The sequence below is a fragment of the Rhea americana genome, unplaced genomic scaffold (genome assembly GCF_003343005.1).
Source record: "Rhea americana isolate MKP2758 unplaced genomic scaffold, rheAme1 scaffold_13, whole genome shotgun sequence".
Lineage (NCBI taxonomy): Eukaryota > Metazoa > Chordata > Aves > Rheiformes > Rheidae > Rhea > Rhea americana.
In genome coordinates, this window is record NW_028185372.1 from 1 (window position 1) to 21,963 (window position 21,963).

General features: G+C 56.3%; 2 protein-coding genes across 3 annotated transcripts; one reads left to right on the top strand and one right to left on the bottom strand.

Moving 5' to 3' along the window:
* The first annotated feature begins 6,476 nt into the window (after nt 1–6,476).
* On the top strand, nt 6,477–8,442 carry MSMP (microseminoprotein, prostate associated). The gene is made up of 3 exons (XM_085326252.1): nt 6,477–6,703; nt 7,375–7,483; nt 7,939–8,442. Exons 1-3 carry the CDS (start codon nt 6,592–6,594, stop codon nt 8,126–8,128), a joined length of 411 nt encoding a protein of 136 aa, XP_085182378.1. The 5' UTR covers nt 6,477–6,591; the 3' UTR covers nt 8,129–8,442.
* A 1,242-nt stretch (nt 8,443–9,684) lies between these two features.
* Nucleotides 9,685–21,664, bottom strand: RGP1 (RGP1 partner of RAB6A GEF complex). 2 transcript variants are annotated; one of them, XM_085326269.1, is made up of 8 exons: nt 21,347–21,664; nt 16,969–17,105; nt 16,467–16,550; nt 12,302–12,451; nt 12,070–12,216; nt 11,502–11,629; nt 11,099–11,258; nt 9,685–10,836 (listed from the first exon to the last, which is right to left on the bottom strand). In XM_085326269.1, exons 1-8 carry the CDS (start codon nt 21,460–21,462, stop codon nt 10,613–10,615), a joined length of 1,146 nt encoding a protein of 381 aa, XP_085182395.1. In that variant the 5' UTR covers nt 21,463–21,664; the 3' UTR covers nt 9,685–10,612. The 2 variants fall into 2 exon arrangements, with proteins under 2 accessions (XP_085182395.1, XP_085182394.1); XM_085326268.1 differs by having other exon boundaries at nt 11,099–11,276; nt 21,347–21,663.
* Between the last annotated feature and the right edge of the window lie 299 nt (nt 21,665–21,963).

A 21,963-nucleotide genomic window follows, 5' to 3' on the forward strand; every position in this document is an offset into this window, starting at 1 on the left:
CGGCCGCCTGCCCGGCAGTGCCCCGTGCTCTCCTTCGGCGCCCCGGAGACCAGGGCTGCGCAGAGCGGAGGGGACGCGGTACCTGCGCCGGGCGTCCCGGGCCACGGGCTGAGCCGGGCCACGGTTCCACCGTCCCCGGGGCAGAGGGGAGGAAGGAGCTATGGACGCGGAGAGACGGACCTCACGGGTGTGGGACCGCGCCAGAGACACAGCACGGCARGGGCTGAAAGCTAAAACAAACGATATCACTTGTTTCCCCTGACTCAGTCGAGCCCTGCTGAGGACACGGCTCACACCACSGAGGTCCTGCACCCTGAGAGCGGCTCGCAGCGTGTCTCCCATCACATCCCTCCCGCTGGTCCGGCACCRGGACTGGCCACGGCCAAGGAGCACTCAGAGCCGCTGCTCCTCCCTGCAGAAGATCTCTCCGAAAAGCAGTCCATTGCTGCCAGTCTGGAATAACCCAGGAGATGCGATGGGGCCCCTGCAGCCAGTGTCCCACGGATGGCATGGGAGACCAGACCCTTGGGCATGTGGGGCCGGGCGCTTGTGTCACTTTAGGGACTTCGTAACCACATCTCACCTTCCCCTTCTGCAGGTCCTGCACTCTGATTTGTTACACTCCTTCCCTGCACTTGGAGCCTCCCAGCTTGGATCTGACAAGTTTTCTACTTAAAGGCTCATCCAAAGTGAAAGCCAACGCCAAACATYTGCCCTGAGGGAGCCCTGGATTGGTCTCCCTGCAGGAGAGGGCTTGTCTTCGTCCTCCTCAAGATCTCCATCCCTCTGGTGAGCTGCCAGCAGCAGCCATCTCCACATGCTGGATCTGCTCCGGGCCCAGGGCTGCTGCGTGTCGCCACGGGGCTGTGCCCAGCACCCTGGCTGTGGTGGTCTGCACAGCAGGCAGGAGCCCTGCCCATCTGCCCTAGATGGGGCCCATGCCCAAAACGTTCCCATCTTGTTTTCTGGGTTCCCAGAAGGCAAAAACAAGCCCAAAGCCCCCAAAGCTGACAACTGTTAAATTGGTAAAAAAAAAGAAAAAGAAAAAAAAAAGAAAAAAAAAGAAAAAAAAAAAAAAAGGATGTTTCTACATAGCCTGGAATCACAGAATTGGTAAGGTTGGAAGGGACCTCTGGAGATCATCTATGCCAACCCCAAACAAGTGGCCCATACAGGGATCAAACCCAGGACCTTGGCATTATCAGTACCATGCTTTAACCAACTGAACTAAACCCAGAATGCAATAAACAAAGCTCAGCGGCTGCAGGAGCTTGCCAGATGTGGTCACCTCTGCATTGAGAGCAGGGCCAGAAACCCGTCAGCCCTGAGGCAGCTGTGAAGTGCACTACAGGCACCAGGAGTGGGGTGCCCTGGGGACTGCTGGCTCTTGGAGCCGTGCAGAGCAGCCCCATGGGGCTCAAGAGGCATGTGCTGCCCTGGGTCACCAGGAGGTCTAGTGGTCTGGCACAGCTCTGGAAAAGCACCTGGTGACTTGGGCAGCCAGCATCTCCCTTTTGCTGTGGCTGCTGCATGGGCCAGGGGTCCTAAATGGATTTGGTAATGGGTGACTTGGAGTGGAGAGGAGGCAGGAGCCATGCACAGGGTCCAGTGGGCTTTCTCCCAGCATGCCACTGGAGGAGGAGAGCTCCTCAGGAGGGCATCTCACTTCGGAACATCTCCAGAAGGTCTCATCCTCCAGAGCCTGTGGTCACATGGCCACTCTACAGCCTGGGAAGAACTTCTGGGAGCTCAGCTCTGGGTAAGGGCAGTTCCCTGCGTGCCATGCGTCCTGTCTTGGCCACCACCAGCACATTGGCACTGCAGGGTGAGGAGATGGAGGTGAGCACAGAGCCATCCCCAGTGCCGAGGGACCCAGCTGGGTGTCAGGCCAGGCCAGCATGTGCGGCTGTGCAGGCCGAGAGCAGTGAGCCCATGGCATGAGATAGTGCACAGGGATGGTTTGGTGYGTGCGGGGCGACCTCTGCATTTATGGGTTTCCTGTGCTCTTGTTGTCAGGGTAACCTGAAGGACTCCTTGTTTGTGTTTGGATTTTATGTGCCAACAACGGAAAAAATGGAGCAGAGGGGAATATTTTAAAGGGAAAAATGTGGGTAATGTGGCAGCTGTGTTGTTCCTCAGGTTCAAGATAGGTTCAGGGCAGGGGCCTGTCCATGCAGCAAGGGTAGAGACCCAAGAGTGCCCATGAGGCAACATGTTCACTAGGACCCATTAGCTACCAAAGCCTCTCCATGCCCCATCACCTGACAAGAGGATCTACACATGTTCATGGAGTCACCAAAGGACAGTGCCTGGAACGGACAGCAGCAGCTSAATCTAAGACCCCCGAAGCAAGGCCAACCGCTAGCAGGTTGCTCAGGGCCTGGCCTCATCAAAGGCCGAAGGTCTCCAAGGATGGAGGCTCTCTCTGGGCCCTGTTCTAGGGCTAACCACCCTCATGGAAATATATTTCCTAATATTTAATAACCAGCAGCTCCAAGTGGGTTGGGATGGCAGGGCCACCGGACACACAGAGGGGTCATGGTCACYGGCTGATGGAGAGCATGCAATCCATGGAGGGCTCGGGCCAGCCCCTGCCCGGGATCAGGCGGGGGTATCCCTGCTCAATACGGCTCCCTGCAAGGGCATCGCCGCGGAGGTTCGTGCCGAGCGCCGGGGACGGCCGTGGAGAGCGAGACGCCRGGGCCGGGCAGGCGAAGGCTGGCGGGCGCTGGCCGGGGCTGCTCTGCCGGGGGCTCCCGCGCTTCCCCGGGCCCGGCAGGCGTGTGGCACTTTTTTGGACAGCGYGGCTCCTGCGCGGCCCAGGAACGATCTCCCAGGGTTATTTCTGACTCACAGGACAGGAAACGTTTAGGGGTTTAAGCCGAGATGAATAATGTGCTCATTTCCGTGTGCCGACTACAAAGCACCTGCTCCAGGGGATTTATGGAGTGCCGCTCGCTCGCACTCGCGGCGCTGCTGCCCGCCCGGATGTTTTTATTTTCCCAGGATGGCCAGCAAGTGCCAAGGCCTGTTTTCCTAAACACCCCGCGCCCTCCCGGCACGTTTCCCTCGAGGGCAGGCCGAGCGGAGCCGCGGGACCCCGCGTGTGCCCGGAGCCTGGGGGTGCCGGCTGAGGGGCTGCGGGACCCTGCGCGCTTCCCGCACCGCGGGAGCCGCCGCGAGCACCCCGGGGGCAGCAGGGGCTTGGGGGGGGAGGCAGCGGGGGGCAACGCGCCTGGCAGACGAGGCTCGCGCAGCGCGCAAGAGGTGCTGCTGGCCCTCGGGTGCCGCTGCTCTGCKGCCTTCCTAAAGCAGCAGTCCCCATCCGCCCTTAGCCAGAGGCCTTCCTGAAGGCCACCCTCGCCCTGCCGCGGGCACCCGCGCGCCGAAGGCAGCGCCGGCACCGGGGCGAGGCAGGCTCAGCTCACTCTGTTGGGTGTTTTTCCTTTTTTTTTTCTTTTCTCTTTTTTTTTGCTGTTTAGAGAGAAAATAAAAGTGCTTGTGGGGAGCAGGAGCCAAGCTCCCCAGTGCCTAAAACAGCAATCGCAGCACTTCCTCGGATTTATGGTGTTTGCTCTCACAATGCCAGCCGGGATCCTGTTTGCTTCCTGCTCTGCAGCTGCAGCCGCAGCTGAAGGCTCTGGAGGTTCAGGTTTTATAACTCTCCTGGATCCTGCCGATGGCAACTTGTCCATCATCTTTACTACCCGCGTGCCTCCTGCGGGGCTGCGGTGGGCCCTTGCCACCCGGTCCCGGTGCTGCCGACGCCGCGCTAGCTGCCGGTGCCGTGGCATCCCGCGGGCACCGAGTCTGCCTCCAGCCGCTGCTTTCCCAGCTCCAGGCTGGACCGAGATGCTCAGGGCCCCCGCGGACATGGGTGCCGAGGCCAGGCAGGTGCCCGGTGGCCTCCAGCTCCCCCCTCGCCCTCCCTCCGGCTCGCTTTCCTTGCCCCCTGTGTTTGCACGGCCGAACGGTGCGACGGAAAACCTGCGCGCTGCAGTCGGGATATTAACCTGAACCCTCTCTTTAGGAAACCGCAAAGGTTGAGCTACAGAAATCCCGGGAATGTTTTGCCATGCCCCTGACAGAGCAGAGGCAGCAGCTTTCCGTGGGGCCTCACTCAAGACTCTCCGCGGACTTTCGGGGTCCTCCTGGAAGCCAGGGCAAATTATCTCCGAATTAAAACCACCGAGGAGTGATGGATTATCTGGCGGTGGTTGCTAGYGCGCCAGGGGTTTTTCCCAAACACGCAATAGGGATATTCGTTTACTGCCCCGGTGATGAGCGCTTTTATCCGCCGTACTCAGCAGCGACGCCGTACCCCAGGGCGAATTTCATTTGATACTGATACACTTAATCCTTCCCGCTGCCGCCCCGTGGCCGATAGGTTATTCACGGCTACCCGGAGCTTCCCCTCTTTATTATCAGCCTTTTCCAAGTGATGTTAGACTCGCTGCCATCTGCTGCACCATTTTTCCCTTAGTTTGCTATTGGTGTTTGGGAATACACACTTTTGCTYGCTTGCATTGCCTGCTTAACCAAAGCAGCCCTCTTTCGGGGAATCTCCACGTGCCCAGCGAAGCGGTTTTAGACGCTCCCCGGACCGGAGAGCTCAGCAGCATCCAGCCCTGGGGAGCGTCGATCTCCACGCTCCTCGGCTCGATATCCCGTCCACGACGCTGTCCCCGGCGGGGGACATCGCGGCCCCGGCGCTCTGCCAGGCGCACGCAGCCCCCTGCTCCGCGGCGGCCGCTGGCCGAGCCCTCGCCACGCATCGCCACCCCGCTCYGCTGGCTGGGACCTGCCTTGAAATCAGAAGGTGGCGAATCCAAAACGGATAAAAGGAAATATTTTTTTCACTGCCTGCTTAATTAGGCTGCCACAGGAAAACATTCCAGCCAAAATTTAGCAGGATTCAAGGAGGGATTGGACATTTATGTGGATAACAAAAATATCCAGCTATAATAGCGCACGCCAACACAAATTCTGGAAGGGATATTGAGCCTCACGCGTCAGGGTGTAAACCTATCCCAAACTTTTGGAAAGTAGGAAGCTTAACGTAGGGGCAGATGACCCACATGTGCCACTGCTACTGCGAACGCCTCCGTCCCGGAGCTGCCGAGCTGCGCCGCGGACCGTCCCCGGGGCCCCGTTTCCTGCCGCCGGCAGCCGCTGCCGCAGAGGGCTGCAGCTTTCTCGTGGCGGCGCGGCGCTGCTCTGCAGCGCGCCCCGGGGACGCGCGGCCCCGCAGCTCCGGGCCGGCGGTTGAAACCCGTCCTGCTCTGCTGCAGAAGGGGGATCTCCTTGGGGCTGGGGGTGGGGGGTGAAGGGACGGTGGCAGCGCTACGCCACCGTGTCTCCCCAGGGCTGTGGCATCTCACAGCTTTCCAGCCGAGCCCCTTGTTTCCTTCTCTGGTCGCTTGTCCAAACCCACCGTCACCGCCTGGTTTCTCCCCTGCCCGTTGCCTCCTGCACGTCCCGCCTGCTCCCGGTGGTGGTCTCGCGCCCGCGCCAGCGGCTGCCCAGCCCTGGGGACTTGGCCGCTTCGCGAAGGCCTTTCTCACCCGCCCCGTGGCACGGGCAACGCCGTAGGTCCGGCTCCGGTCCTGAGGAACCAGCCGCCGGCCCCTGCGAAGGCAGCCCGGCAGCGGGGCAGCCGCCGCGGCTCAGCTCGGAGGTCTGGGGAAGGGGCAAGACCGCGCCGCGGTGCTCCGCGCGCCTCAGGCGGGCTCACCGAGGCCGCGCCGCTGCGTCCCGCGGNAAGGGGCAAGACCGCGCCGCGGTGCTCCGCGCGCCTCAGGCGGGCTCACCGAGGCCGCGCCGCTGCGTCCCGCGGTGGCTGCTGCCAGACCCCGCGCCGGCGGCCGCGAGCCCGAGGGTGGCGGCGAGGCTCCGCGGCGCGGTAGCTCGGGCACCGCGCTTCCCGCCGGCAGAAGGCGGGTTGGAGCACGAGCCCGTGGCGCTAGCAGGGGCAGTTTGCTTGCTCTCGCACCAGGCCGATGCCCAGGTGACCGGGCCAGAGCTGGGCTGGAGCACGCTGACGCGGGGCCTCTCCTGGCACATCGCTTGGGTTCCTGCCAGGCGAGATGCTCCCGAGATCTCTGCTGTTTTGACAGATCAGAGACAGCTCGGTGCGACCAAGAGGGGAGTCCAGCGCTCTCCTCCTGGTGGTGTGCCAAGGGCTCCAGCCCGCGCCGCTGGTGTGCCTGTGACCCTGCCGAGGGCAACCCCGCTGGGGTCCCTTGGATCTCCCCTCGTCACGGAGCCTTGCGCCCACAGGGGCTTCCAACTGGAGACATTTCTGGAGGGCATGAATCAGCTTTTCACAGCTTGTTAAAAATCTTGATCCTACCTCTTGTTTTCATGCCTTTCAAATCAGGAAATGAGTTTTACAACTTTTCCAGTGGGGCACAGCTGGTGGCCAGGGTCGTAAAGCTGAACTTTATAAATATCTCTTCTCGGGATCAGGGGAAGAGCATTAAAAAGGCAGAGAGAGAGAGAGAGAGAGAAAGAGAGGGGAAAGGAGCAAAGGAAAGAGAGAGGAAAGGCAATCTCAGCAGGACCGCGAAGAAGCCCGGCTCATCAACGGCCATGGCCATGAAAGTGCAGAAGATGGTGCATGTCTGGGGCAGGCTTTGCCTGCTGCTCTCCCTCCTCCTCCAGCTGCCGGGCTCCCAGGCCAAATGCTACTTCCAGGCTAAAGGTAAGTGGCTTGCGGAGGTGAGCCGGGAACGTGAGATGCTAAGATGAGGCCACAGATCTCCTCGCGGCTCTCGGGGCAGCGGGGCCCTCCCTTGCACGCCTGCACTGCGCTGAGTGGGCTGTGCTGAGCTCAGGAGCATGATCACAGGCCAGTGATGACTGGAAGGAGCAGTCTATAAACCGCAGAACAGCTCCCCAGGGCTCTGGCTGAGAAACAGCTCGTTGGGCCATGAAGAGCTCCTGGCAGGAGCCCGGCTGGGGCTGCGCTTGCAGGACTGGCGGCAAAGGGAAGAGGGCTGCCCCTATTTCTTGTGCCACCTTCTTCCAGGGGTGTAGAGGTGCCTGAATGGGCCCGGGATGTGCCCTCCTCAGAGCAACAAGAGCCACCTGCCATTGCGCCGAGTCTCAGAGGCCACAAGGGCAGTGGGGAGAGCAGCAGGGCACAGCCAGGGGTGGAGGGGTGGGAACATCTCTCTTGGCAGCTACCCAGGCTTCCCACCCCTGCGGGAGCCCAGGGTTGCTGAGSCAGGGTGGGAGGACACCAAGCATCTTCTGCACCCCTGGGCAGGCGGAAGGGTGTGATGTTCCCCGTCCCCTCTTTGTGGCACAGGGGTGCCCAGGTAGCTCCCACGCGCTCTGTGTGAGCACTTATCACCGCCGTTTCCTTCGCAGCTCCCTGCGAGTACGAGGGGAAGCAGTTCTCCCTCGGGGAGTCGTGGCTGAGCACCAACTGCCTGCTGTGCACCTGCCTGCACCCCATCGGCGTGGGCTGCTGCGAGACGTGAGTGAGCGGCCGYGGGGCGCCGGGGCGGGCTGCCGCAGCAGGCACTGCCCTGCGGGGTGGCGCGGGGCTGGCGGCCGTAGTGCCTGTCACAGCCGCACGGGGTGGTGGTCGGAGCAGGGTGCCAGGCCCTCGGGGAGAGGGGGCCAGGATCCCACTGGGGTGCTACGGGTGGCAGGATGATCGTGCTCCTTACACAGGCTGGTGGAGAGCCGAGGAGAGCCCAGGGCAGGGGCATCCCACCGCAGCGAGGGCAGGTGGGCTGAGTGGTCCCGCTGAGGGCTCTGGGGACATGAGACACGGCAGGAGCTGGGGCCCAGCCAGCACCTTGCGAAAGTTGTCTTCGGGGACGCCCCTGGCAGGCCATGCCAGCAGCCCGGTGGCAGACGTGAGGCCCATAGCGATACCTGCCACTCCCGCCGTGATAGCTGACGGCACCGTGCCCTCTCCTGCAGCACCCAGCACCCCATCGACTTCCCCGACTGGTGTGAGGCGCGCTACGACTCGCAGACCTGCCAGATCTCGGTGGTGCAGAAGGCCAACCCCAGCCTGCCCTGCGTGAAGAGCCTGGAGCACGAGTGGGGCTCGGCCGGCACCCCCGAGCCGCTGAGCAACAAAGTGCTGGACGCGGGGCTGAGCAGATAGAGGCCCAGCGGTGCCCCCACACCCCAGCATGAGCCTCCCTAGTCCAGAGTGTACCTCCTGCATGTTCCAGACCTGCCCCATCCCGTAGAGACGTCACTACAGCCACCTTCGAGGGAAACCACTATCCATACACTATTGTACTGAGTTGACATTTACACCCTAGTGCTGCCATGGTACGGCTTTGCTTCTGCTTTCAGCTTCCAGAACCGAACCGGGCCCCYTCCCTAGGAGACAGCATGCCGAGGAGGCCCTGCGCAAGCAGAGGCTCCTCGCTTCCCATCCTCCAAGGCCGAGCACCTGGCCAGGGCATGCAAGTCCCCAACAGGGCTGCGAGGCCGAAGGCTCTCGCCAGACTGACCTGGACTTGCTCGCACACCTGCACTACCCTCAGCTTCCCCAGCAGAGCCGGAGGGGAGGGTGTCCCTCTTTTCTCAGTGTCTGCAAGGAGCAGGGCTTGTGCAGCCCTGAGCCAGGCTTTCTCTGGGAAAGCAGATCCCAGGGCATTTCCTCTCGGGTGTGTAGGAAACTTCCAGTTACTAAAGCAAGGGCAAAAGGGCCAAATTTGTCGATATCGTGGCAGGCAGTCTTGCGCTCCCGCGTCCAGCTGCAAGCTGCAGACGGCTCCCTCCTCTGAGGCCCCCAGCCCTGGCTGGGCAACCACATGGGGCTGGGAGCTTGCTGGGGAGCACCCCGGCCCTTCACGCAGGACCTGCGCACCCCGGCCGGCCCCTTCCCTGTCCTGGAGGGCAAGGGGAAAAACCCACCTCTAGAACCACTAATACCTCCCGCAGCTCCCAGAGCAGGAGGAAGCCCCGGCACTGCACGCCACCCCCGGGCAACACTGCAACRGAGCCAGCCCTGGGCCGGCTGCAGCATGCTGGGTGCGCCGGGGCAAACCACTAGAAGATGTGCCCAGCTTCCCCCGTGCAGGCTGTCCCACTCCCAGCTGCAGGGAGCGGAGAGCAGGCAGGCGAGCCCGGGTGCCCTGCTAGCGTTCAGGGAGCTGAAGCAATCCGCGTGCACCGGGGTGGAGCCGGCTGCCCCGGTCGGCTGCCCCAGCTGGTGCCATGCCTGTGTTGTGCAGAGCCTTGTGTAGATGTTTCTGTTCTTGCAATAAAAGTATTAAACAAACAGGAGGTCTCCAGCCAGTGACTGTTGTTTGGGGCAGGGAAGGGGCCTTCAATGTCGCACCTCCAGAGCAAAAGTGTTTGTTCTCCACCCACGGGACCCTTGGTCTAACCCACCTGCAGCTGGAGCTAGCACCTGCCACGCTCCAACCTTCCAGAGAACAAGTGGGTCCTGCTTGTGCTGGGGCCCCAGAGGGCTCAGGAAAGAACTGAGCCTAGGGGAAGGTTTCCTTATGGTCCTCGCCACTACCAGCATAAGCCAGGAGCAGCACTAGGTGCATTGCATAGAGCCTGCTTCGCATCACCCAAGGAGCAGTCAGAGGCTGTTAAGAGATCACCCACTCCAACCCACAGCCCCATATGCAGCCGGGAACACAGTGACACTGTGCATCCCACTCCCTCGCAGCAGCAGAGCTGGGAACAAGGCTCTTTGAAAGATCAAATTTGCTTCAGATGTTTATTAGATCTCCATGCAAAGAGGAAAACTCTTTGAAAGGTCTGGTGGAAACATGGAGCTGGCTGTTGAGCAGGGAGACCTGAACTCAACCCCAGCTCCAGAAATGCACAGCATACATTTTTGCTCCTGCTCTGCAAGGATCCCGAGACCTGCAGGATGCCTTTGTAACCAAGAGGGAGCCCACATCTCTGTACTTCTCAGCTTTGGATCAACACCACTATGCTGCCACCTTGCTCAGCCTCAAACTGCCAAAGGACTCGGTTACATCCAGAATACTAGCACACGCCAGCAGTGCAGAGCTGGCCTGCCAGGACCTGCYTTGTCTGTGCTAGTGCAACAGGGGTGCTGGGCTGGGTGCACGAGATACCCTTCCATGATGCAGGACACATGTGCCAGGACAGTGCCTACCTGGAGAGCAGTCTCCCAACTCCACTCAAGTGRCCAGCATACCTCACCTGGAAATGAGACCTCTGCTTGTGGGATCTCTGCTGTAGGGACACGGCCTTCACACAAGGCTGCTATGAGGCTTCACCAGAAGAGCTCCACTCTCCTTTTCCTGGGCTGAGCCCCTCTATCTTGGAAGCCCCTCGAGGGGTCAAGGCACGTAGGGCCATTCCCTGGTAGGCAGATCTCCTTTCAGCGAGCGCTCGGACTCGCATGTTCACCCAGACGAGAAAGGGAGCCAGCATCTGGCTCCCAGCGGACAGGCTGTAGCACAAGGCACTAGCGGAGTGCTCCTCTGCCCATGGGCAGGACAGACCTGCCTGGCRCCTGCCTGGGCATTGCAGGTAAAGCCAGGGGAAGCACTGAGATGCGCACCTCACAGCACGCTGGCTGTAGTCCTGCCTGCCATTCCCASTGGCCTGCAGCACTGCAGGGTCCTACCAGCTCTCCGCACTCTCAGATGGTGATGGAGTTGGTACTGGAGAACTGAGACACGTAGGAGGCCAGGATGGGGTTTGTGGGAAGGACTTTGATGGGCAAGTCCCAGCTGAAAGTGTCCACTTCGATCTGCTCCACCCCTGTCCAGGTGACRGCCTCTGACTGGCTCCCACGAACAACGCAAGTCCCCGCCGACTCCCCAGAGGTCACAAACTCAAAGTGCAGCCTCCACTTCAGGGACACTGTGGGCAAGAGCGAGGTCAGCAGCCAACACCACAAGGGACAGAGACAGCAACTGTGTCAGTGCTGACTGTCCTGGCAAGGGCGCAAACAAATATGCCCACTCACGCAGGCCCAACTCCCTCCCACACAACACAGCCCTGCAGAGGGTTTGCCAGCAGGGGCAGGGGGATGACAAGGCAGGGCTGCCTGTAACACAAGGGGACATCGCAGCCCTCCTGYAGAGGCAAGCAGGGGCGGCTCCCTTCCCCAGCGGCCACTAACCGATGTTGGTGGTGAATCCCGGCGTAGAGCTCAGCGGGATGGGCAGGCTGAAGCTGCTCTGGGCCGTGTGCAGGCAGGCCTCCTGATGGCGGGCGTGCGTGCTGTAGGAGACRGGTTGCCCCCGCCGCCGCTGGAACTCCTCCTGGATGCTCTCCTCCGTCTGCAGGCTCACAGAGTACTGCAGGGCAACGGGCAGAGCGCTCGCTCTCCCGCGCTCACACAGCCAAGGGCCTCCCATCCCCCACCTCTCACTCCAAAAAGACCTCAGATGAGTCCCACTGAGGCCTCACTAGAAACCCCAGAGAAGCTTAGTGCCATCCCAACCACAACCCCACTCTCCCACACCTGAAACCATGGCTGTGCCCCTGCCTCTCCACACAGCGAGCCCAGAGCCAGCACTGACCTGTAGACATGGGATGTCTCCTTCTGAGAAGTTAAATGTCCCAATGACATCCTCTCCGATCTTATACACTGTTTTAAAGATACAGAATGTCCCCACCTTCCCACGAGTGTTGCTGATGTTATACAGGTCTGTGGAGAAAGCAGAGGGGAGAAGGTTGCAGCATGACGACTGCTCCATACACCAGCCTGGGGTAATTTAAGAGCCAGCAGACAGGAACCCACGCCTGCTGCCTGGAAAGAGARGATAGGCCCTTGCAGAGGGCACCTTTGAGAGGCGCCTGCAGTGGGCAAAAGCAAAACACACAGTGAGTGATATGTCAGAGAAGAGGCTCTGCCTAGCTGCAATAAGAAGAGTCTGAGAKTGGCATGGAGGAGGTTATGGGAAACTGATCCGAGCAGGTCCTGATGGAGCTGCTCCACAGCACCAGCTGGAGCTCTGCTTAACTAGTAAGAGATTTTTGCAGAGGGCACTGAGCGAGGAAGAGGCTCTGCCAAGGGCAGGCTTGCAGGCGCTGCCTGGTTCATGCACAGGTTAGGATGGCAGGATCAAGCAGGGAGAAACGACCTACGCAAGCTGCGTCGGGAGGTTGCCGCCATGAGCAGTTCTGTTGCCAGGTCTGCCAGGCGAGAGTCTTTCTTCAAGCCCTCCTCCTCCTCCAGGAAGGGGTTTGAGGGAGCAACAGCCTCATCCTGCGGGAACTGGTAATCCTTGAGCCCTGAGGAGAAAGTAAAAGCGTCAGTGGGGCAGGGCAAGATGTGGACAGGCCTGTGTCTGAAGGGAGGACAGCGCTGTGGCCTTACCGTGCAGGACAAGGACACGGAAAGGTACGCGCAGGAGCTTGATGGGGGAGTTCACCCGCTGGCAGCCGATGGTTAGCTTGTACACGTACTTCACTGACTGTCCCCGAAAAGAAGGAGGGCCATCTATGGGCAGCGTCTCACAGTATGAATCTGCAACAAGCGCAGAAGGGATTGCTTTCCAAGGCCAAACAGAAGTTCTGGAGCTGTTGCTCAGAGACTCCCTGCACTGATGGTTAGGAAGAGCAGTGGGGCTGAGCCAGGAGCAGTGCAGGGTGCTTTCTGCCTTCTCTTTCCCACAGCAGGCCAAGCACATYCCCTGCAATAGCGCGCTGCCACTCACCTCGCCTCACATGTGCTGCCACTCAGACACTGCTTCCAGCACACACAACCACATGCACCAATTCTGCCTCCAAAGAATGTGAAAGATGTAAAACCCAGGAAAACAAGCACACGAGAACTGAACTTATCACCAGTTCAACCTGAATTTGCCTCTGCATATTTCCCTTATGTGCTGCCTAATACAACATTTTCAAGATGAAGTCACATGCTGTTTTCCTCAGGGCTTTGCCTCATTCATGCACAAACAGTACTGAAGGGAGAGAGATGCTGATCAATATTTTCTTCTATGCTCACTTCCAAGCTCAAAAACAAAAATTAGTTTCCTGCTGGGCTTTTCTGTGAGGCTTACCAACAGTGGGTATAAATGGCTAAGAAGTAATTAAACAACTCTCAGAGTAATCTAGGAAGAATCCCCCTTTACAGCCTGACAACTTGCACCATAAAAATTCTGATACTGTGACCTCTGAGATATCGGGGTCTTGCTTCACACAGCATTCAGCCCTCTCAAAGCCCCTCACCACACAAATCCCAGTGCCCCTCAATACAGTGTGAGCACTTCCACAGGTTTCCCAAACTGCACACTGCGTAATAAGAACGACGCAAATAGCGTTCTCTGGAAAGTCTCCACCTACCTGGCTTGCCCACCGTGACGCAGACACCCCCTGCCAGAAAAAGGGCAGCATCCTGCTGTTAAACCACAGATCCTTCCCCTAAATCTGGCATATCCTAAACTTTGAGGCTCAGATTAAAAGACAAGGTTACATTTTAAATATAACTTCCAGATTTAAAAAAGCAGGACTCAAAAGTAAAAACAACCCATAGTAGTGCCTAGAGCTCTACCGCCAGGCTCTCACACCTGGAAACGCAAGGCAGCTCCGCAGGAACAAGGCTAGGGTGCAGCTAAAGCTGAGACTCATCCCGATTGGGATGAAAATATGGTATTTCAAAGGAAAGTTCAGGGGTGTCACAGTAGACTGCAGTAATCCCCAGTTTTCAGGGACTCACGCTTGGTTTAACAGAAGTGCCCAGGAGCATCTTCAAGCCCAGTCAGGTTAACCTGAATGCAGACCACTGCTGTCCGGGGCAGCACGGAGGAGAACGGGAGATGCACAGCTGCTTGCTACCTGGCACAAGAATGCTGGGACTCAGGAAAACCCAGTTTCAATACAGGTCCCAGGAGGAAATGCATTCCTGGCACTTCAGGTGCCTTCCTCTACCCACCCTGCTGTACCCTCTGGCTGCGCTCCTGGCCTATGTCTAGGCAGCCTTCATTTCCTCCTCTCTTCATGATATATCAAATATTTAAAGTTATTACAAAACTGGAAAAGTGGCAAAAACAGCCAGAGAAATTACTTGAGGGCTTGAAAAAAATGTTAAATGGTGACAAATTTAAAGAGCATGGTCTGGGCAATGTGTCCAAGTGATGAAAGATGAGTCAACTTCAAAATATAGGTACCATAACAAGGGGAAAATATGGAAGAATAAGCTAGTAGGCAACTGAAAATAGGGCCTTTTATCAAAAGATAGCCTCATACAACCTCTGCTATACACGCCAGCTCTGACTATATTTTAATAACATAGTACTTCACTGAAGCAGAATTAAGATTTCTTGGCATTTTTTGCCTTTCTGAACTGTGCAGCAAAACTCAAAACTTCTGAAAAACAGGAAATGAAGAATTAAGATACACACCCACACAGCCTTAACTCTGCCTCCACGGAGCTGGCAAGAGCCCCCAGGAATGATCCGCTACTATGCCAGCTGCACTTCTGCACGAGGGGAGCTGAGCTGCATGCCGACAGGATCGGTGCAAGCAGCCTAGCAGAGCTGGGGCCGTGGTATCAAGAAAAGGAGTTGGGCCAGGYCCCTGCGGAGCCTGACTTCTGCTTGCAAGCAAAGGAAGGAAGTGCGAGTCCATATAGGACTTAATTGCTGCAGCCAGCTGTCCTGGCCACGGAAGGTGCAATGGGAGAGGAGCAGCRGGTTTAGGTGCTAAAAAAGCTGTGCCACCACACCGTGCCACGCACAGTGGCATCACACATGACACATCCAAGGGATATGTGCATTGCATAACCAAGGGGAAAAGCTGTAACGTGCAGCAAAAGCATCTCAAGCATAGCAGGTACCGTGTCTTTCTGGAGGGGTTGTGTACAAACGCAAGGCAGGCACGGGCTGCTCGTGTTCAGTGTTACCGGAGGCAGAGCAAACACACACAATACACTACATCACTCCGAGGGACACACTAGTACTAGCTTAGCAGCAGGCTAAACAGCTTTTGCCTGCAACAGGCAGCACACAAGGAAATCCCCTTATAATCCATCCCAACCACCTGAGCCCTGAAGCCAGGAAAAATTGTTGTCAACAGGCTCTCACAGAGACTTCTGAGCCTGTTTGAACTGCTCTAGAAAAAGGGCCTCCCCCTGCTCCTGGAGAACACGTGCTCCAGCCCAACACCTGCCAGCAGCAAGGAGCACAGGGGAATCCAGGTGAGACTCAGGGCATTTGAGATTTCTGCCTCCTCCTTCCTGGCACAGCCACTTTCAGAAGGCAGAGAGGACTTCGGCTCCGGTATGGCACGGCCAGCTCCCGGCACTGGCCTGCTGCTGTAGAACAGTAAGTAAATGACTACACGTGCCTGGATAATAGGGGTCACAGTTTAGGACACAAATGCAGCAAGCATTCCTGGATAGCACCGCCTCACCTCACTAATCACCTAGTCGAGCCAGGTTCATTTAGCCCTGTCCGCCGTTTTGTCTGGTCAGGCCCATCGAGGCCTAGAATTGCAGCAGGTCAGAGCCTCAAAAACTGCGTGTTACAATTCACGGCCCCTCGGCATGGTCTGCAGCTCTGCTCTCACCTCCCCAGAGCTGAACGCTCCAGCAGACCCCTTCCATCACAGGCACTGCATCTCTGCTCCTTCGCTCTGTGACTCGAGAAACCTCTATCACTCAGTCACGGCAGATACCCAGGACAACCTGAAGAGCCTGTCCACGTACAACCTGAAACGCTTAATGTTATGCCACTGCAGGACCATCGCTTGCTGAAATGCAAAGAAGGACTGTCATGAAATGACAGGCTCAGTCATACATCTGCCAATCAAGAGGTAACAGCATACACTTGAATTTTCACAGCTGCCTGTTCAGGCAGAAGCCCCTGATACATGAAGTTGCCTGAAACTAGGAAAATTAGTTACTGCAAATTCTCTGTGAAAAGAATAAAAATTTATCTAAACAACAAACGGAAAGTAGCAATGCAGGAGAAGCTGAAAGGGGGCCCAACGGAAGAACATAGTTGGAGGGTTTGAAGGGATGGAGAGTTCSGAGTCGGAGAGGATCGGAAGTGCTTGCTTTCATGGCAGGAAAGTCAGGAAAACCAGAACAGACAAGACTGTGATTTGAAGGACAGCCATAACCTTCAGAGGAAGCATGGTCCTTCAGAGGATGCCAGCTAAATTCCAAGAATACTCCAGTGCGGCTGAAGAAAAAAAGCAGGGAAGAGCAGGTATGCATTTCTGTTCTTTCAGCTGCAGCCAAAGGTACTTCAAGAGTGTTTCATGCCTTGCAGCTACACAATGGACCTGTGGCAAGGGACACGAGCCAGGGGCAGAACTGAGGGACACTGCAGTAGGTAGCCCTGGTACGCTGGAGAACAAACTCTCTGGATGACGCAGCAGGGAGAAGTTCCTTAGCATTCACACTCCCAGCAAGGGACCCAGCCTTCTGTGAGCACCAGGTCTCCCACTTGCAGCACTCAGGTCTGCAAAGCCAGTTTGAGAGCGAGGCTCCCAAGAGGTGAACACCGAGCAGAGGAAGAGAAGACAGGACTCACAGGACTTTGACTCCCCAGGATCCAGTCGCAAGTCACAGAAGAGGATCTTTGGTGGAGTGGACAGGATACACTGACCCCGCTCTCCTGGAAGAGAAGAACAACCACATGAATGCTGCACAGCCTCAGGACCCGCACTGCAGCGGCACTCACCATGCCCACGGCCAGCTGTGCCTTACCCTCACTGGACGGGATGGGGAAGAGAAGGGGCCAACAAGGAAATGTCTCATTTCCCAGTCAGATCATGAGACAATTCCAGAACAGCTCAACTGACAACCCTCATGTTTTGCTCCAACTCTCATATTTTGCTCCAACTTTGCACCGCTTTGATCTCAGCGCTAAGGCCCTGCAGCAGCCCACACTACGGAATTACACAAGGAAAGCAACACMAGCGTTCCCTTTCGTGCCTACGCGCGCCGCCCTCAGACACACATTACGCTCCGCTTGATTCCTGCTCACTGCGCTCTCACTCCTCCCTACCTGGGAAAACGGGAGTAGCACTCACCTCTGTTTGGGACGAAGACCGTCTCGTTCTCTGCCTGCACGTCGTGTTTGCTGCCATCCGAGGGGGGGAGCGCTACCCGGTTCTCGCTGGCGTGAAACTGACAGTGGATTTGGGCGCTGGCCCAYGCCAGCATCTCGCTGAGAGCAAGGAAGAGAAACATTCATGTCTACATTTTAATCTGGATCAAAGCAAGCATGAACTCGGAGCACAGCAGCTTTTCCTGCTCATTTCCATGTGCAATGGCTCTTCTGGAAGGCAGAAGACCTTGCTTCACCGTTGAAACCTCTCTGAAAGCACCTTCTGAACAGGCCTTCAGGGCAAATTTGATCTGAGTTGCCAACCCAAAGCCACTTCTACCTCAGCTGCAYGACAGCCACTGACATCAGGCTTCACCCCAGGCTGCGCGGGCTGAGCCCAAGGACTCTTGCTTAGCAGCAATTTTTGCAGTCTCTGCTAGCACTAGAGCGACAACACGTTGGGTGCAGCACAGACACAGAGCGAGGAAACAACCCTGTCCCATACAAAGCAAAAGACAGAAAGCAATACAGGTCATCAGCTACACCTGCCACGGAGAGCTCCTGAGACACAGTGTAGCCTGGGCAGAGTCCCACAGGGATCTTCCTTCAAAAATGCTGAGGTGAAGTATCCTGAGATTCAGTTCAAGGCCTTCTTCACTTGGTCACCCTTCTCATGACCAGCTGGCCAGCAGGGCACAGCTGGGACTGGCCACGGATAAGCACTATTGCAAGGAAAGCTCCAGCTATCACACGTGGGCTATGCCTGGCAGAAGACTTTTAGCCATTGCAGATGAGAAGTGACACAAAAAGCAGCATTCTGARCTGCCTCTGGCGATGGCACAACAGCCAGGAAAACGGATGGACATAATCAAACCGGAAACAACGAGGACCTCCAACGTGGGATCAGCCACCCCTTCACACGGCGCCGGGCTGCCCTGAGYGCAATACTCTGCGGGGCAGGCAGGCTAAATACATGCCCCCTCCTATCGTCCATCCCAAACACATCAGCTTCTGCTGGACGTGTCAGAGTGCAGACGGACACTCCGGGCCCACCCCAGGCGGTGCCACAGCTCTACTCCAAAGACACCTCTCTTGGCTGCAGCCCTCCTCCCACAGGTCYCTGGGAGGCAAAAATAAGGCCTCATCTGCGGTCCCGCTCCCGGCTCTGAGGCTCGGCCATCCTCAGTGTTTAGCACAAACTTCTGGGGCGCCTATAACTGCACCAGCAGCACTGGAGCAGGGCTGAGCCCCGACTCAGCTGGGATGGTGGGGATACCACACTGAAAAACTGGCACAGAGCTGTGACGGGAGAGAATGAATGTGTACCTTGACTGCTCACAAAAGACAAGGCCTATGGCAGGCGATGCTGTAATATCCACACTTTTTTTTTTTTTCCTAGAAAGCAAATGCAAATTAAAATGTAGTATGAAATAAAGCCTGGCTCACAGACAAAACCCAAGCACCACRGAGATATCTACGACGCCAACCAAAGCAGTGGGTGCCTGTGACCAACAACGATCCTGGAGGCTGCAGAGCTTCTAGCACACAGCCCCAGCCTGGCTCTGCGCCGGGCGCTGAGCAGGACCTTCAGTCCACGTCCCTGCCTGGGGCTCACTCGCTCCAAAGGTGTAAGGCACAAGCACAAGCCCATGGTCTGCACTCTGCTAGCTGTCAGGGAACCACAGCACTGCCCCTCCTAGCTGCCAGCCAGCTTCTTGAGAGCACCTCCTGCCCTCTCCTGCTGCACTGGGCAGCAGTTCACCCCTCCTGCTCTGAATTTTGGTTCTGGGCAGCTCTCCCCCAGCCTCCCCTGTTGGTCACCCCATAGGCGTAAGGTTCTTTTATCTGAAACACCACAAAACTTCGCAGTCACCCTGCCTATGGCGTTCATTATTTCACCTGATGAAAAAAACACTGAAAGTAATTCATTGGAGGGTACAGTGGAAGCAAAGGTGCTGTCTTCCTCCCTTTCTGTTCATTCAGAATTGATTTGTACCCAATATGAAAAACAGTCTTACGTTTCGGATTTCACTACAGTAGTTCGACAGGGTATTTCCCATGGCATCATTCACATCTTTCAGTTTCTAAACCCCTTACCGAGCTTTATTTTAATAGTTGTACTGTTAATTTAGCCAGTGTCTGGTTCTTCTGGTGTTATCTAGCATCATGATCTCATCAGTCTGTTGATTCATTTTAGCTGATCAATTATGCACTATTTTAGCTGATCAGTTACGCATTATTTGATCCTTTGTATGTTCTGGCTGCTTTTACCCAACACCACATCGGATTCTCTACCCAGTTACAGCTAACTTTACAGCTGTAATCCTGTATCTTCAAAGGCATTAGCATGGCTTTTTCATAAGGTGTGCTGAAAAGTTTTCATAAGACTTCTGCTATACAAAAATTGAGAAATGCTCTTGTTTAAGAGACASTGTTCACTAGTTTAATAACCTTTGCATGATTACAGTACCTCCAAGCACTGTATTCTTGTCTATTCAAACACAGTGAATCCTGTCTTCATTTATTTTCAATATATATTGCAGAACAATATATATTTTCTATACACACTGCACAAATTTTTTAACCAGACACACAAACAAAATTTGCGTTTGCCTTTCTGCTGGCAGACCTTGCTCTTCCAGCTAGCAGGATATGAAAGAAGCCTGCCTTAGCGCTGAGGACACTTCTCCCTTTTCCCGTTTTTCCTTACGACTCCTGTACCCTGCAACAGCCCCAGCCATCACTCCACACAGCCTTTGTGCAGAACAGCTTTGCCTTGGTTTTTTTTATATGCCTCATACATCACAACCAAATTCTCTTTCTGTCATTTGCTTACTACCTTACGCTTCAAATACACGCCTCTCTCTTCTTGTATTTCTGCAGCAGCTTCCACCAGCCCTGAAAGCTATTCCTTGAGAAGTCCACCTGTGTATTGCAGCGATTGCACTTTGATCCAGCTACTGCTTTTACACTATAGCTTCATATTCTAACCCACTCACCTATTAGGTGTTCTCATTCATATAATTTAGCTCAAAGTGKTCAGTTTGGTCATCTCCTTTTTATCGTAAAAAATTCCTTTTTTCCCAGATGTTTTTCTACAGAGCACAACATTCTGGAAATTCACAAATGAAGCATCCATTACTATGCTGCAGACCTCCAAAGCTGCTTCACCTTGTATCTTTGCAGTCCTACATGTTTCAGAGGAATAAAAGCCGCAGTGATTCAGTCCCAGAACAGAGCCAGAACTCCACTCTGCACACAGCCAGGCAGAGCTGACCATCCCCTCACATGCTATGCTCCCAAAACTGGGAAAAACCACCATATCACTTTATGAAACAAAATTCTGRAAGCTAGATGCTTATGCCACAGTGGAGTTTGAAAGTTTAATTTATCAGGCAAGAGGGAACCCGAAGAAAAGATGGAAAGTTAAGGAAATCAATTAAAGCGGTCCTACAGTGGTAATACAACAAAAAATTGCTTTGCTGCTATTGAGACTGAAAGCACTGCCAGTGGATCCACTGGATCACACCAGAACAGACATTTGTACCAGCAATGAAAAGATGCTGAACCATACAGGGCTGGAAATCGATATCTCCTAGGAAAGACTCAAAAGAAGAAAGCAATCTCCACCTCCCCGCAGAATCAGACAAGGCCACACACACAGCAACACGAGGCACAGAGGCTTTGGGCGAATTCTTTCTGTGTCGAAACACTCCCTGTGAGTCACTCCAGAAAGCTCCTCTCTGCTCACCTTTCCTCAATGCGTACTTCAGGCATGATGATGATACAGAGAGAGATGGTGCTCAAAGGCTGCGTCACAGAGAACATCTGACTGAGGCTCTGACTGCCTCTTCCCTCCTCTAGGCACTGCTTGTCCCTTTGATTGTCAACCTTGAGGAAGGATCACCCTGACTCGTCTGGGCAGTGCCAGGCACAGAGAGTTCCTTCCAAAAATGTAGGAAACGATGATGTCTGGATGTTGCCCTGTAAGCCTGCCACTCTGGTGTAACCAGACACCCTGGTTTGATAGCCAGTTTGCCTTCATTTTCTGCCAATGACTCTGCTGCTGAGGGCACACTTGAGGGGCAGTCAAGATCATCTTGGCATCTCCAACGGCATACTTTCATCTAGTCTCTCTTGGGGGCAGAAAAACCAGAATTGCCTCAGTTCCAGCTCTGACAGCAAACAGAGATGGGTCTAAGCTTCCTTGGGGCAGGGAAGACACCAGGGAAGGCTGAGCTAGCACTGCTGCCCCATAGCCTAGCCGCGACTCCTCCCGAGCGCTCCGTGCTGGAGGGACCCAGACAGCGCCACGGCAAGGCTTCACGCGCAGAAGGGCCCACCAGCACGGGCTGCCGTACCTACTAGCAGAGGTGGATGAGACGGACAAGGGATTGGTGAAAGTGATCACGCACTCCAGCATCTCCCCCGCCAGGAACACCGGCCCGCGGCCCAGCTTGGCCAGCACCTCGATCATGGCTTGGACGGCTCCGCTACGCACCTGCCAAAAGAAACGATGCGTATGGAGAGCGGGCTGGAGGCTCTGCCGTGGGGAGCCGCGAGCAGCGGGGCTCTGCGGACGCACACAGGGAAGTGAGGGGGAGCCCCAGTCGCACGCGCTGCGCACAGGGGTCAGTGACAGCCCCGGCCACAGGCACACACGTGTCTTCAGGCGGGTCAGAGAGCGCACTGGCTGTAGGCATGAACACGTGTACTGCGGAGCGAGGGTCAGCCCAGGCCACACACACACAGGTACCAGAAAAAGAGGGACAGCCTGGTCACACACACTCACACACACAGGTACAGGGGGAGCAGGGACAGCCTGGTCACACACACTCACACACACAGGTACAGGGGGAGCAGGGACAGCCTGGTCACACACACACACACACACACAGGTACAGGGGGAGCACGGACAGCCTGGTCACACACACTCACACACACAGGTACAGGGGGAGCACGGACAGCCTGGTCACAC

Coding starts and splice junctions, on each gene's coding strand:
- MSMP (XM_085326252.1), top strand. CDS start 6,592: ATGGCCATGAAAGTGCAGAAGATGGTGCATGTCTGGGGCAGGCTTTGC. Junction 6,704..7,374: donor ATGCTACTTCCAGGCTAAAG/GTAAGTGGCTTG, acceptor TTTCCTTCGCAG/CTCCCTGCGAGTACGAGGGG. Junction 7,484..7,938: donor GGCGTGGGCTGCTGCGAGAC/GTGAGTGAGCGG, acceptor CCTCTCCTGCAG/CACCCAGCACCCCATCGACT.